At 42.0% G+C, this 13,618-nt stretch overlaps 2 protein-coding genes across 9 annotated transcripts in view; both read right to left on the bottom strand.

The window, feature by feature from the left end:
• LOC116390583 (copine-8-like) overlaps nucleotides 1-1,632 on the bottom strand; it is a 65,336-nt gene extending 63,704 nt beyond the window's left edge. Inside the window, exon 1 of the mRNA XM_031860419.1 lies at nucleotides 1,313-1,632. Coding sequence (XP_031716279.1) covers nucleotides 1,313-1,395 — 83 coding nt within the window. The 5' untranslated portion in view covers nucleotides 1,396-1,632. The remainder of the gene's footprint in view (nucleotides 1-1,312) is intronic.
• An 8,146-nt stretch (nucleotides 1,633-9,778) lies between these two features.
• kif21a (kinesin family member 21A) overlaps nucleotides 9,779-13,618 on the bottom strand; it is a 37,404-nt gene continuing 33,564 nt past the window's right edge. For all 8 annotated transcript variants that reach the window (XM_031858740.1, XM_031858703.1, XM_031858711.1 and 5 more), the window contains 7 exons: nucleotides 13,429-13,565; nucleotides 12,539-12,713; nucleotides 12,003-12,167; nucleotides 11,348-11,465; nucleotides 10,932-11,102; nucleotides 10,510-10,709; nucleotides 9,779-10,270 (listed from right to left, as the gene is read on the bottom strand). In XM_031858740.1, coding sequence (XP_031714600.1) covers nucleotides 10,180-10,270; nucleotides 10,510-10,709; nucleotides 10,932-11,102; nucleotides 11,348-11,465; nucleotides 12,003-12,167; nucleotides 12,539-12,713; nucleotides 13,429-13,565 — 1,057 coding nt within the window. In that variant the 3' untranslated portion in view covers nucleotides 9,779-10,179. The remainder of the gene's footprint in view (nucleotides 10,271-10,509; nucleotides 10,710-10,931; nucleotides 11,103-11,347; nucleotides 11,466-12,002; nucleotides 12,168-12,538; nucleotides 12,714-13,428; nucleotides 13,566-13,618) is intronic.

Raw genomic sequence — 13,618 nt, 5'->3', positions numbered from 1 at the left:
CTATGATACAACAGCTATGATACAAAACTATGATACAACACTATGATACAACAGCTATGACACAACACTATGATACAACACTATGATACAACACTGTGATACAACAGATATGATACAAAACTATGATAAAAACTATGATACAACAGATATGATACAAAACTATGATACAACAGATATGATACAAAACTATGATACAACAGCTATGATACAACACTATGATACAACAGATATGATACAAAACTATGATAAAAACTATGATACAACAGCTATGATACAAAACTATGATACAACACTATGATACAACAGATATGATACAAAACTATGATAAAAACTATGATACAAAACTATGAAAAATCAAATATCTTTCCTTGGTTTGTATCACCAAAAGTCAATTTATATACTGTATGTTACCTTCTGCTTTAGGAAAACTGTGGTAGGCATTCATTCCTACTTTCTGGCATTTTATTGATCAAGAGTTAATCCTAAATCTGTACGCTTGTGGTGGATGAACCTTACCGAGACACTTTGTGTTGGTTTGTACCGTAATTTGTATCACAAATTGCAAATCCTCAAATTTGAGCAAGCTGCAACCTTTGGTGTTTCTGATTGAAAAGTGACAATTAATCAATTATCAAAACAGCTATTGATTCATTTTCTGTGGTTCAATTTGAAGTGTCTCAGCTCTCAGACAGACAGACAGACAGACAGACATACAGATAGATAGATATTAGGATGAATAAAATAGCCTACATAAACTGGGATTAGGGGTGAATACAGTGGGTGAGTTGCAGCATCCAAAAAATACTCCCTTCCTCCCCCCAACCTCTTCAACAGTACAACCCTCTACTGTCAGAGCTACAGTAAGAGAGGAGAGGACGGTGCTTCAGTAGTAAAACTGCATCAATCCCAACCAAACACATGCTTCATCCAGTCTGCATGCACAAATAGAACACAATAAGTGTGTGTTTTGGAGGAATATTAGAAAAGACATGTCAACTCTGAGCTCCATCTAGCGATCATCTGAAGGGAAACTGCTGCCAACAGACACTTCAAACTCTCCATTTAAGTGAATTATAATTCAACTTCCACTACTAAAGAGAGAACTGACCCTTAAAAGGATGCACGCGGCTCAAATCTAGTTATAACAGCAATAAAAGACGATCGCGAATGGAGTTGCTGGTTTACTCTCCACGACATTCACCCATCGTGGTGACCCGACAGTGAAGTGTGTGTCAAATATCCAAACTATTGAACGTTTCCACACATAAAACCATGCTTTTAATAACTGTAACAGCAGCAGTTTTGTACTCACCTGCAAGACACCGTGAGCTCAACTTTGGTGGCAGGTATCGCGGCGGTGAAAGGGTCCGCGTCCCCGATACACGCCATATTCATCGAGCTGCTGCTTGGTCGATCACAAACCGCCCCGTATCCAGCGCCTTAACGGCGGCATGAGAGGAGCCGAGAGAAGAGGGGAAATGGGGGGAAATTAAAACGAAACAAAAAAAGATAGCCTTGCAAGGAGAAGACAATAAGCCGTTTGTTTCAGGAAGAGAGAGAGAGAGTGCGAGAGAGAGAGATATACGCGGATGCGGAGGAGCTGCAGCGCGCCGGTGTCGCGTCTCTGTGCGCCTCGATGCTCCGGAGGAGAGAGGACGGTGTGAAGGGGAGGACACACACACACACACACACACACACACACACAGACATTCACATTAACAAACGCACGCGCACGCGCGCACACACACACACACACACACACTTTAACATACACACACATACACTTTAACACAGACACACGCACACACACACACACACAAACATGCACACGTTAACACACTTACAAATTAACAAATTCACGCACACACATACACACAAACATACATTTACGTTAGTTTAGACTATTTAACGCGGGTACGTATAGTTTAGTTTAATAGGGTTGGGCTGTGGAATTATGAGTTTAAATCCAATTTAAAACGCATAAATGTTAGCTAACGCTAAACACCGGACAGACAGGCTTACAGACAGTAAATTAACGGCATTTAACATTATTATTAACATGATAATTTCCGTTACTTTGGTCACGTATTCTGAAAGTACTTACCGGAAGTGGTAGTGTGTTGTCCCGTCTTCATTGACGCTGTCTTTATGAATTTAGTGTGTTRCAGTTCCTCACTCTGACCACTAGAGGGCATAATGAACACTCTTGACCGTGAAATAAACAAACTGTTTCCATCTTATGTCTCAGTAATTTCATTATTTTTTGTTTTTCTCTACATGCATGCTAGTCGTGCTCACGTGTATGTGCAAATAAGTAAATTAACGGCATTTAACATTGTTATTAACATGATAATTTCCGTTACTTTGGTCACGTATTTTGAAAGTACTTACCGGAAGTGGTAGTGTGTTGTCCCGTCTTTATTGACGCTGTCTTTATGAATTTAGTGTGTTGCAGTCCTCACTCTGACCACTAGAGGGCAACATGAACACTCTTGTGTAGACGAAGCATGAAGTTGTTTAGCCGGCTAGGTAGCTAGCTAACGTTAGCTTGCCATATTTTAATGCTAACATTATACTTGTTACAATAAAGAATGAACTGAAAGGTGTGCTGGTGGCCACCATCTAATTCAGTGCCCCATACCACATATTGCTATTTTCCAAGCTACCGTAGCCGTCATGTTTGTCGAAGCTGCATCATTTTCCAAAAATAATGCAGTGGATAGACTCATGCTGAGACATGGGGGGTGTAGTTACACTTTAATGTAAGTCAATGTATGCGTGTGCAGGTTTTCTCTGCCAATTAAGAAAAACAACTTACAGGAAGCGTTGCAGAAGAGACCTTCAGACCTTCAGACAGCTGAGAAGAGACTGTATTTAAAGTTCAATAAAGTAGACTTTAGCAAAACAACCGCAATAGATCTGCAAGTGGTTGATAAGGCTGTTGATCAATAAACTCATTAATTACTTGGCTGGGAGCTGAGATTCAAACATTGTAAAGTTCACATTCAGGACAGTTTTGGAGCAACAACTTCCTACTTTGCTTCTTCTTTTGATGTAAATCAGACTTTGTTATTTGTGTCTGGTGATTCAGTGGGATGTGAGGGGTTGTTATTAAATGATCTTTCCCAGCAGCAGGTCAACAATTCCTGCTCGAAAAAAATGAGCCGCTTTGTTATTTAATTACTTGTTTGCACTAATGTTATGAGCTCTTCTAATCATGTGGATGAGGTTGAATTATCCAGAAGCTAATTTACCTCACAGCCGTTCTTTCAAATATTAAAGTAACTGAGATGCATAAAGGCAAATAAAACAGAAAGTTAGCTTTACTATCTAAATATTAGACATTATCGTTTCCAGGGGAGCCAACTGAGTTATCTTTATGGGTGGGAGAAAACACAATTATCTGTGTATGGATTATAAATGCAATGTAATAAAACTAACAGTGGGACTTACATATAGTAATATAAGTTCAGGAACAATGTTAATTTCGAAATAATTAAAGATGACAGCAAAAACATCTAGCTGACAGGTAATTAACTAAACATAAAGCAAAAGTTAAAATGGATAAATTGTGTCACACATGGATTATTACTATACCTGCAACATACTTTCTTTGTTCTCTGCCTCCTTCAAACGACAGGTAAGAAGGTGTGTCACTGGAGCTGAGGCCGGTGTCAGAGCCAGATGACAAAGACCACCTGTGGAGCAAAGCAAACTCAATTAACCAGCCCAGCATGAAAATGAGGGCTAAATATAGGGCCGCGTGTGTCAGCTCCAATTAGTCTGAAGAAATAGACAGAGGGTTCACTCTGCAGGTCAGACACCTGTTGAATGTGCCAGATGAAGAGCCGTGTGTTTTTCTGTGGAGGTGATGTTGTTCTCACTGACGTGCCTAAATGTAGCTTCTCAGCATCCTGTTAGCGTCCTGCAGAGCAGTGGTTCCCAACTTTTTTTTGTCTCAAGACCACTTAAAATGAAGCAGTTGCATATGTCACGAAGTGATGTGCCCATCTCCGATTGTTTTATGTTAATATTCTTTTATATATCTCTGAGAGGTAAAACAATCAGGTATTACCCCAAAACCAAGAGGCTGCAGCCATGCGAGCATCTCTGTGGGGCTCCACTGGCAGAAGGGTGCTTTAAGCTAAAATGCTATGTCATCATGCTAACATGCAGATGTTTAGCAGGTATAATGTTTTCCACTGTTTACCATCTTAGTTTAGCGTGTTAGCATGGTAATGTTTGCTAATCAGACTTAATCACAAAGTACAGCTGAGGACTTCCTGTCCTGGAAAGTGAAGTCAATGCTGAAGTGCCTTAAACCTGCAGTCTCTCTAATGACCACCAGGGGGCGACTCCTCTGGTTGTATAGAAGTCTATGAGAAAATGACTCTACTTCTCTCTTGATTTATTACCTCAGTAAACATTGTAAACATGAGTTTATGGTCTCAATCTCTAGTTTCAAGTCTTCTAAACCAAAGTATAATATAAAAGCAAGAACATAAAAGTCATAAAAGTAATACATGTAATTCTTTACATGATTTTATGGCATGTCTTATAAATTGCTGTATGACTATTCATTTACCATCAGGATTTATTTTTGTTATTTGATAGTAATTTAGGAATGCATCATCTAATCTTCTTCACATTTTTGTGAATAAAATATAACGGCATGGTACTTTTTAACATTCTTGTATTTTGATTGATAGCGTAGTGGTAAAGGTGCTCAATGCCAAATTCAGAACATATAATTTGCCTCCACACATCTTTCCACTTGGCTAAAATGGTGCCATGTTACACCACAGCCCCCTAATCTCTACCTGAATTCAGCACCTGGCAATTTATACAACATCAAGACGCCCACAAGATGATCTGACTCCCATCTTCCTCGAAGACATTATGGGGAAGAAATGAACAAGAAATTCAATTTTGTGTGTTCTCATGGTGTCTCTGTGGCTGCATCTTTTCCCTCTTTGAGACTTTTATTCAGGTAAAACAGACAAAATGAGCATTGAGCAGATATTTAAATTTTTGCAAGCAACCGTCTCTTTCTGCTTCATGCCAGGAATACAGAAGACATTTGAAATCATAATCAAGTGCGAAAAAAGCAACCAACCTCTCAGCTTCACACATTTAATGACTTGTTTTTGCCGTCGTTGAAGACAAGTACACTGTGTTCTGGATTAGGTCTGTTGGGAATTTAAGAAAGTTAATACAACCACTTTTTATTTGTTAATTGTAGAAAACAGCCACAGCTGTATTGGCTCTATGAAACATATATAAATAGTGGATATTATATGATAAGATAATGTGAATGCAGTAGACTGAAATATCTCAACAACCTCTAAATAATATCCAAACATACTGACATACTGTATGCAATGTGTATGTGACATATATGTGATGAGAGGTCATAATAATAAAGAAAAAGGGGGAACCACTGCAACAGGATGTTGAGAAGCTACATTGCGATCGCCTCGGAGGACTGGAAAATGCTCATCAGTGAAACCCACAGCACCTCTCAGAATACACATTGCTCTGTATTTGTCAAATCTAACAGGTGTTTGACCTTTATTTAACTAGCAAAGGGCCTCGCTGAGATTAAAAAAAACATGCCGACACCAGCATTTAGCTGGAGTACACCCTCACAGAGCAGCTTGCATGGCTGCAGAGAGCCTGAGGTTACACAATGGGTCTAAATCATCTCAGCCTTTATTCAATACAAGCAGAATATGAGCTTCCTGCAGCAGCTGAGGGAGCGATCCAGATGAAGTGGTGAGGTGAATTAGAGAGGGCTTTGTCCGACTCCTTGGTAGCTATTTCACAAATGAGCTTTAATATTGGGTAATATTTCATCAGCTCTTTATTGGGCAACTGCTTGTACTCCAAGATAAATTTGAATTCTTTGGAGATCCATTTTGACTATAACAATCAAGATTACATTTTGATTGAGGCAGTATTTAAAAGAATCCTTGGAAACGTTATGAATTTCTTCCGGGATGGCAGGAATATCTTTTTCTCTAAAGATTCATTCTTTAATATCTGAATCTGAAGGTTGAGTTGAGCAAGTACTTTAATTAACACGCTTGCATGACTTGATTGTGGGTTTAATCCCTTAAATTGTAAAAGTAGTTTTTGCTTTTACGCTGTGAGTGTATCTGGACTGACAGATTTGTATTATATTCGTGCCTCAGTGACACAAATAGATTTCAAATGATCAGAGTGTGAAGCTGCTCTGACGGCTTCTAATGGCTCCCTCCTCAATCTCCCGTTCTCTTAATTTGCCAGAAAGATACACATTCTGCAGTTTCTCTAAAACGCATTCAGGTCCTCAGCCCTGCTCGACCCGCCGGTGGATCCATTATTTCAGGCCCACATGGTGCAGCTGCTCAAACTTTATTTTAAACTCTCATTAAGATCCCAAACTTGCTGAAGATATTAAATATATCAAGCCACAGTGTGATGAACAGTGCGTTAAGTTTGATTTGATCAAATCGTAACTGTGTCAAAATAAAGTATAGTATACTATTTACATCTGCCACTAACATTTATTTTCATTATCAATTAATCTGCTGATTATTTTCCTCAATAGATAAATTCATTGTTTGGTCCCCAAAACATCAGAAATCACGAGAGCACGAGGTGACCTCATCAAATGTCTTGTTTTGGCCAAAAGATATTCAGCTTATTGTAACGCCAGACAAGAAAAAGCATCAAATACTCACATTTGTAAAAGCTCAAATGTTAAAATATTTGAAAGTTTTCTACACTGATGTTTCTATGACATGTTGATTTTAGTGCTGATTAAAGGGCACATCGACTTTAATGAAGCTTCCGTGTGAAAGGAACCCACCCTCAGTAGAAAGAAGAAGGAATCACCTGGTGTGATGTGACATAGATCCGTATGAAAGGGTCTTTCAAGTGTAGTTCTTGCTGAGGCAGGTCAGAATCCGTCTCTGAGGGGGCGGAGATCTGCTCAGCGGAGAGCAGCAGGGCCCCGAGTGAAAAAGAAAAAAAGTGCACATCTCTGCATCTTGAGAAACAGCTGGTTGTGCTGTTTTTAAATGAGGATTAATGGACTTGCATCAGAGAGAGAGAGAGAGAGAGAGAGGCCACTGACAAGCATGAGCAGCATGTGATGGCTTTGTTTAACAAGTCTGTGTGCAGCGGGAGGTGGCCGGTGATTGGTGCTGCCTGTCAGACAATCCTGCAGATTTATGACGGCAGACCCTGATGGCCGCCTCCGAGTCCCTCATTCGGCGTCTGAACTAAGGCTCGGTATGAGCGTTCCTTGCTGGATTGTAGCAGCATCACATCTGTGTGGTTAAGACGCGTAACATTGTTGTTCCATTCCGTCATTTTTTTCAACTGTTTGCCTTTAAGAACACTGCGATCATCTGTCTATAGATGTCAGGGAAGCCAGCTAACTGGATTACCAATGGGGCAAAGTCACCAGGTACCAGACCCTCAGGGGCCCCAGACCCTCAGGGAACCTAACAGCTCGTTATTCTTGATGTCATTGGTTAAATATACAGCACTAACGACACGGTCTCGTGGATATCCAAGTCACCGAGTGGTCATCGCAGTGAATCAGTGGATCTAAGCTGCTTCTCTTGTGAGCCCGATGACTAAAGTGTCAGTGGAAGTATTTTTGGACATCGACAGCTCTGAGGATTACTCACACCGTCGCTGGTCAGTCCTGAAGCTGCTGCTACTGCCATCTTGTGGTCCTCGCTTCAAACACGTGAAAGCAAACACGGGTTTCCTCACATAAACCACAGCCAGCTGTGGGAGATTAAGAGCAGGAGATTCAGAGGGAAACAGGAATGAGGAGCTCCCTCTCAACAGCAGTGTTGGACGTAGGATGTTGTGTGTGTGTGTGTGTGTGTGCACGCGCACGTAAACGCTCATCAATGAAGTCAAAGAAAGCTGTAATAATATAGATTTATAACTAGTTATTACTGTTAACCCACTGTATATCAATAAGCACTTAAATGTGTCTATAGCTTGTTATAAACCATTTGTATACCGCTTATAAAGGCTTAATAGGGGGACTTGAAGTAACGTGTTACCACAATAAGAGACGTGTTACCACAATAAGAGCTTAAGATTGTCTAAAAATCAAAGAAAGAAATCACAGGCAGACAAGGAACTGAGGAACTACTTTTCTGAGATACATTTGTAAAATTCAAATAAAAGAAACTACATTTTACAGTAGACATTAGAATAAGTAACCTACAGATAAATGAATAATTATTTAAATGAGTGACAGAACTAAGAAGAAACAGAGCTGATTGTTTTTGCCAGATGGCGTTTATTGTCACCGAGGCATCTGACATTAGAATCGCTACAGAGTCCGCCATTAGGGAACGGCTACTAAAACTCCAGAGTGGGAACGTCCAGGATATGTGGAACGGGGACAGCATGACAAACAAAACAAAGACAAAATAATAATTAAACTAGCCGTAGGCCACGAAACACAATCTGTCACCTCACTGGAGGAGAAGCTCCGTCCGAAGCTTTAAAGCTCGGCAGACTTCCCGCCAAACTCTGGTCCTCTCTGGCTCTCGTGTGGTCCCACAAAACTAACATTCAGTCACACTTCCTTTCTTTAAATACATTGTTTACATACATTAGATTTGTACTCGAGTAATGCCAACGACTTGCTGGTTCACCGAACATTCAGAAGTGACGGTTAAATCGGCGGAGAGACCAGGAAGTCTCCAGGAAGGCCCCACGAGGATCACAACCCGGAGTCCATGACATGAAGCCCTCTTGTGGGGTCGACAGAGGAAGGCGAGCGCACGACTTTAAGACGACGACTCGGCAGTGAAGATTCAGGGAGCGAACGTACGCTTTTACATGCGGTGACACGTGAACGACAAGTGAAGCACATCCTCTAAACGCTGAACCGGCTCACATTCACGAAACATTAAGTGCATCTCAAAGACCAACTGTGTCGGTTTTAACAAGTGCTCAAGAGTTAAAGGATTAGTTTGACACGTATTCGCTTTTCGCCAGCGTTACACGAGAAGATCAATACATCTGCAGCTAGTTAGCTTAGCATAAAGACTGGAAGAAAGAGGGTGGGGGAGGGGGGGGGGCTAGTCTGGCTCCGACTGAAGATAACAAAATATACCAAATAAGTTTTGTTTGTTTCAGGGGAGACACTCGAGGCAAAAACTGTTTTTCATGCAATGATCAATTTTGAGATCTTCTTTAATTAGTTTCTTCCTTCAGACTAATGGAAAGAAAACATCCAAAATACACATTTAAGTTTATATTTTACTACATTGTCTATTTGCGGCTGTAGATTTATACTAAAGTCACCAAAAGTGAGAATTAGATAAGGCCTCATTTGCATATTTAAACATAACATTTCAGAATAGTAATAAATTGTATTTTTTTACCTGTTGGTTTTTCGTACAGATTAAATGATCAAGATATAACGTGATAATTAGTGAGCTCTGGAGGAGCTGGAAGTTGTGTTGTTGTCCCCCCCTCCCCCTTTACAGTCTTTATGCTAAGCTAAGCTAACCAGCAAAAGAACCCTCCAAACAATCGTTTTTCCACAAAAAGTCGAACATTGCTTTACAGTGAGGCCGTTACTGTACAGTGCAGGACAGCAAAGACGACGAGTTCACATCATTTTGGCCGCTGATCTTGAACAGTTGCAGAAATTGAGGCGCGCAGAAGAGGAAGTTAAGGGGAACAATGATTTGTCTTTTTTCACATACAGTAAAGCCACTTTTGTTATTTCGATCTTGTTCATGTGGGGGGGGTTTGATTTCAGAGAAACAATCCAAGCTGGAGACCTGGGTTGGGAAGACCAGCTACCAACCCGTTAGCTCGACGTCCTGTTTTTTCTTTCCCTAGCAGAGCACAATTAGTGCGTTTGTCGTGTTCTACTCTTAATTAAACGTCTTCAGCGTGAAAGAGAAAAAGATGAGCTCAATCTGCAAAGAGCCATTAACGATGCAGTGAATTAAAACCGATTAGCACGACCCTCTGACCCACAGAGAGTCGGAGAAAAAAGTGATTGTGATTCCTTCTGTTGAGATGAGACTACGTTCCTGTTGGCTCAGTCATAAAGGTTACATTGCAGGTGAAGGTATGTGTCTTTAGGAGCAGTGCAGGGCAGCAGCATCAAAAGAGGCCGTTAGTGTCCTTCCACAGCGTTCAGTTACTGGCCACCTCGTCCGCATTGTCAGCCGCCTCTAAAGTGCTGTCCAGTCCACCGCGAGCACGCCAGATCTTCACAGTCCGGTCACTGGAAGACAGGAACGTGGAACAAGTGAGAAAGAACAGTCTAATCTGATTGGTTAAGTCCTGCCTATCGTCTTTATGTTGTTTTTTCCTCTGTTCAAGCTTTATGCATCGATGGAAAAAATTGTAAAAACAACAGCGGCAGTCCCTTAAAGAAGCAGCACCAGAGTCTCTGAACGCGTTCTCAATCTAACTGAAGGCCATAGAAAGTGTGTGCGTTGGCGTGGCTGCAGAGAGACTCACTCGGAGGCGGTGAACAGGTGGCTGCTGTTGGTGGAGATGCCGTTGATGGGGCTCTCGTGGCCCTTCAGCTCCCCCAGAGTCCCCAGCGTGTCCGTGTTCCACAGCTTGAGCACCCCTCCTCTGCAGCCGCTCAGCAGGGCCGGGGACCCAGGGACGACACCCAGCGCACAAACCCAGTCCCGGTGGGCGTTGGGGACTTGCTGTTGGAGGGAAGGATCGAGGGTTTTTTAACAGTCATGAAGGATCTACTGTCATCTGTAAATGATGTTGAAAAGTAACTTTTGAATTGAAAAACATATCTGTAGTTAAAGCACTTTAAATTCCGTTGTTGATGAGACACAAATAAACCTACAAAGGAATCCATCAAATCAAACCAGATATTTTACTGCTTCCCCTCCTCATTGGTCTCCTCGCTCCAGTACCTGCAGCAGGTCTTTGCGGTCCAGGTCCCACTTCTTGATGCCGTTGTCTCGAGAGCCGCTGAATAAAATGTCGCCCTGGACCACCAGCGACTCGATGCCGTCGTAATGGGGAGGTTCAAAGTTGTGTGTGGGGCCGATGCTCCCCAGGGAGCCCTCAGTCACGTCGAACAGCTGCAACAGCCAGAAGAAAGCTGAATGTTAACCGTTGTGTGTTTACAGCCACAGCAGCTGTGTGGTTTCTCTGCATCTTATTATACTCAAGGTAGTCACGCTAGGTTACTCTTATGATGGAGCTTTGTGTATTTTATTCCTTTATTCTTTGGCTTTCTCAGACGGGAGCTCAAGATAAACATTAGGATCAAGTGCCGGGTGTAAGTCCAGGACATGACGAGGAGATGGGAACACTGGGAACACACCTTGATGTAGTGGTCCTTGGACCCGGTGATCACCAGGTCTTGGTTGTTTACAGACTGATCCACCGTCAGACACATTACGGGGCCGAGGTGACCGGTAAGTTTCCCCGTGGATGCAAATCTGACACAGAGGAGAAAAAAAAATTAATTAATTTAAAATAGTCTTTACAGCACAAAGGCAAACAAAGATTGTCAAAGTTTGGAACATTCAATCTTGGTGCCTGTTGATTTAAAGTTATTTTCAATCATCCAGGCCGCTGATTTAATAACATGTTGTTCTTTCTCAGAGGAACAATTCATCAAAACGTGTGCGAGCTGGCTGCAAGTGATGGATGACAGCTTTGGATTGAACGCCTGTCAGGTTTCACATTGAATCAGGAAGAAGGCCGTGAATTAACTCACAATGTGCATTATTAAAAATGGTAATGATATTGATGAATCTTTCCTGGGCTGACAGGACTTTGATTATGATGTGTTAGAGGCAAATCTTAATGACGGTCCATCCAACAGTCGAGAAGATATTTCACTAATAGATCACAGCGTTAAAGCAGACTGCCATCCCCAAACACACAAAAACACTACATTCACTTGTCAAAAGCCCACATGATCGAAATGCAGAACACTGTCTGAGGTATTTAAATTTAGCTGCTCTGTTTACCTTCTGAGATCCCAGACTCTCACTGAGTTCCCGGTGGCGGCGTACAGAACCATCCCGTTGGGGTTGAGAGCGATCTGGTTGATCTGGTTCTCTCCTGCTGGGATGGTGACCGTCCGGCTGGTGTTTGACGGACAGACGTCCCCAACATTGACCTGACCAGAGGACCTGGAGACGCATGGAAGACGCATGGATGACTCTGCAGAGGCATTCCCACACTCACTGAGGCATTATGTGTGGAAGGTTTGGTTTAGACGTGACATTAGTCAGGTTGTTATTTACTTGTGATCTTGTCACAAGTTGCTGAAAACAGTCTCATTACAGATTCACAGAACAGATGTGAAGCTGAGGCAATACTGCAATGTTTAAATTTACATTCAGGAATTATCTTCCTCTAAGATAATTCAAGGCCTAATATAACTGACAGTAATGCATAATTCATGATGTCAAGTTCTACAAATGCATGAAGAGTAACACTTTGTTTTTTTATTTCAGTCTCAACATAAGAGGAAAAGGCATTTTCACACCGTCACACTCACGTCAGCATTCGGATGCACTTGGCCGAGTCGCGGATGTCCCAGACTTTGATGTAGGAGGTGGAGACGGTGAAGACCAAACTGGAGCTGTAGCGGACCGACACCACGTTGTTGGGGTGACCGGCCAGGGACATTATCTCCTGACCCGTCACCAGATTCCACACCTTACAGGTCCGGTCTGCAGGAAGACACGCAGTCTATCATCTCAACAGAACTATTTAAAAAAAGCTGCTGCATTCTGAACTAGTTATGAGGCGAGAGAGTAACTTGTGGTCTAAAGGATGGAGTCACAAGTGTTGAGAAGATAAAAGCAATAATCAACGCGTTTGAACATTATGCAGAAGAGGTTAGAGAACAAAGATGGCTTGTAAAATACGTCCGCTATTAGATATTGATAGTCGTACTTGAACAAAGGATAGAAAATTGCATAATTCGATACTGGAGCAAAAGAGTGCAGCTCTGACAAGACTGACAGGAAATGTAATTTGCAGCGAGGCCTAAAACACAACATCTTAATGACAACAAAACTAAATGGAAGTGAGAAAGAGCAGCTACTTTATCTGTGGATAAATGACAACTTCAATCTAGGTGATTGCCAATATATTCACCTCCATTTATCATCGTAAAAATCTCCTCCACCGTGAGTTACACTGTGTGTACAATGTCACTTCACTCCGTCACCTCATTTCTCCACACACTGTGCATATGACAATCTTAATTAATCCCCGTCAGCTTTTATTTGCCGTTATATAAAAGCATAACAGCATGTCAGAAGCGTGAGAAATTAGCCGTAAGAAGCAGAGACACGTGAGGAATACTGATGAGACGGAGAGGAATTATGGGTGAAGAGGTGAAGGGAGGATGGAGGGAGAAAGGGATTGTGGGAGTTTAACCTTTGGATCCCGTGAAGAGGAGGTCATCGGTGCAGTCTACGCAGAGAACGGCTTTACTGTGTCCCTCGGCCACGTGGACGCACTGCAACGTCGCCGACCGGCTGCTTTTAGTGGGAGGCACCGGGTAGATCACGCCCCTGGAAAACACACACACACACACACACACACACACACACACACACACACACAC

The sequence above is a fragment of the Anarrhichthys ocellatus genome, unplaced genomic scaffold, assembly GCF_004355925.1.
Source record: "Anarrhichthys ocellatus isolate YVR2014 unplaced genomic scaffold, GSC_Weel_1.0 scaffold2, whole genome shotgun sequence".
Taxonomy (NCBI): domain Eukaryota; kingdom Metazoa; phylum Chordata; class Actinopteri; order Perciformes; family Anarhichadidae; genus Anarrhichthys; species Anarrhichthys ocellatus.
Note: the sequence above shows the minus strand (reverse complement) of the source record. Positions and strands in the feature narration are given on the sequence as shown.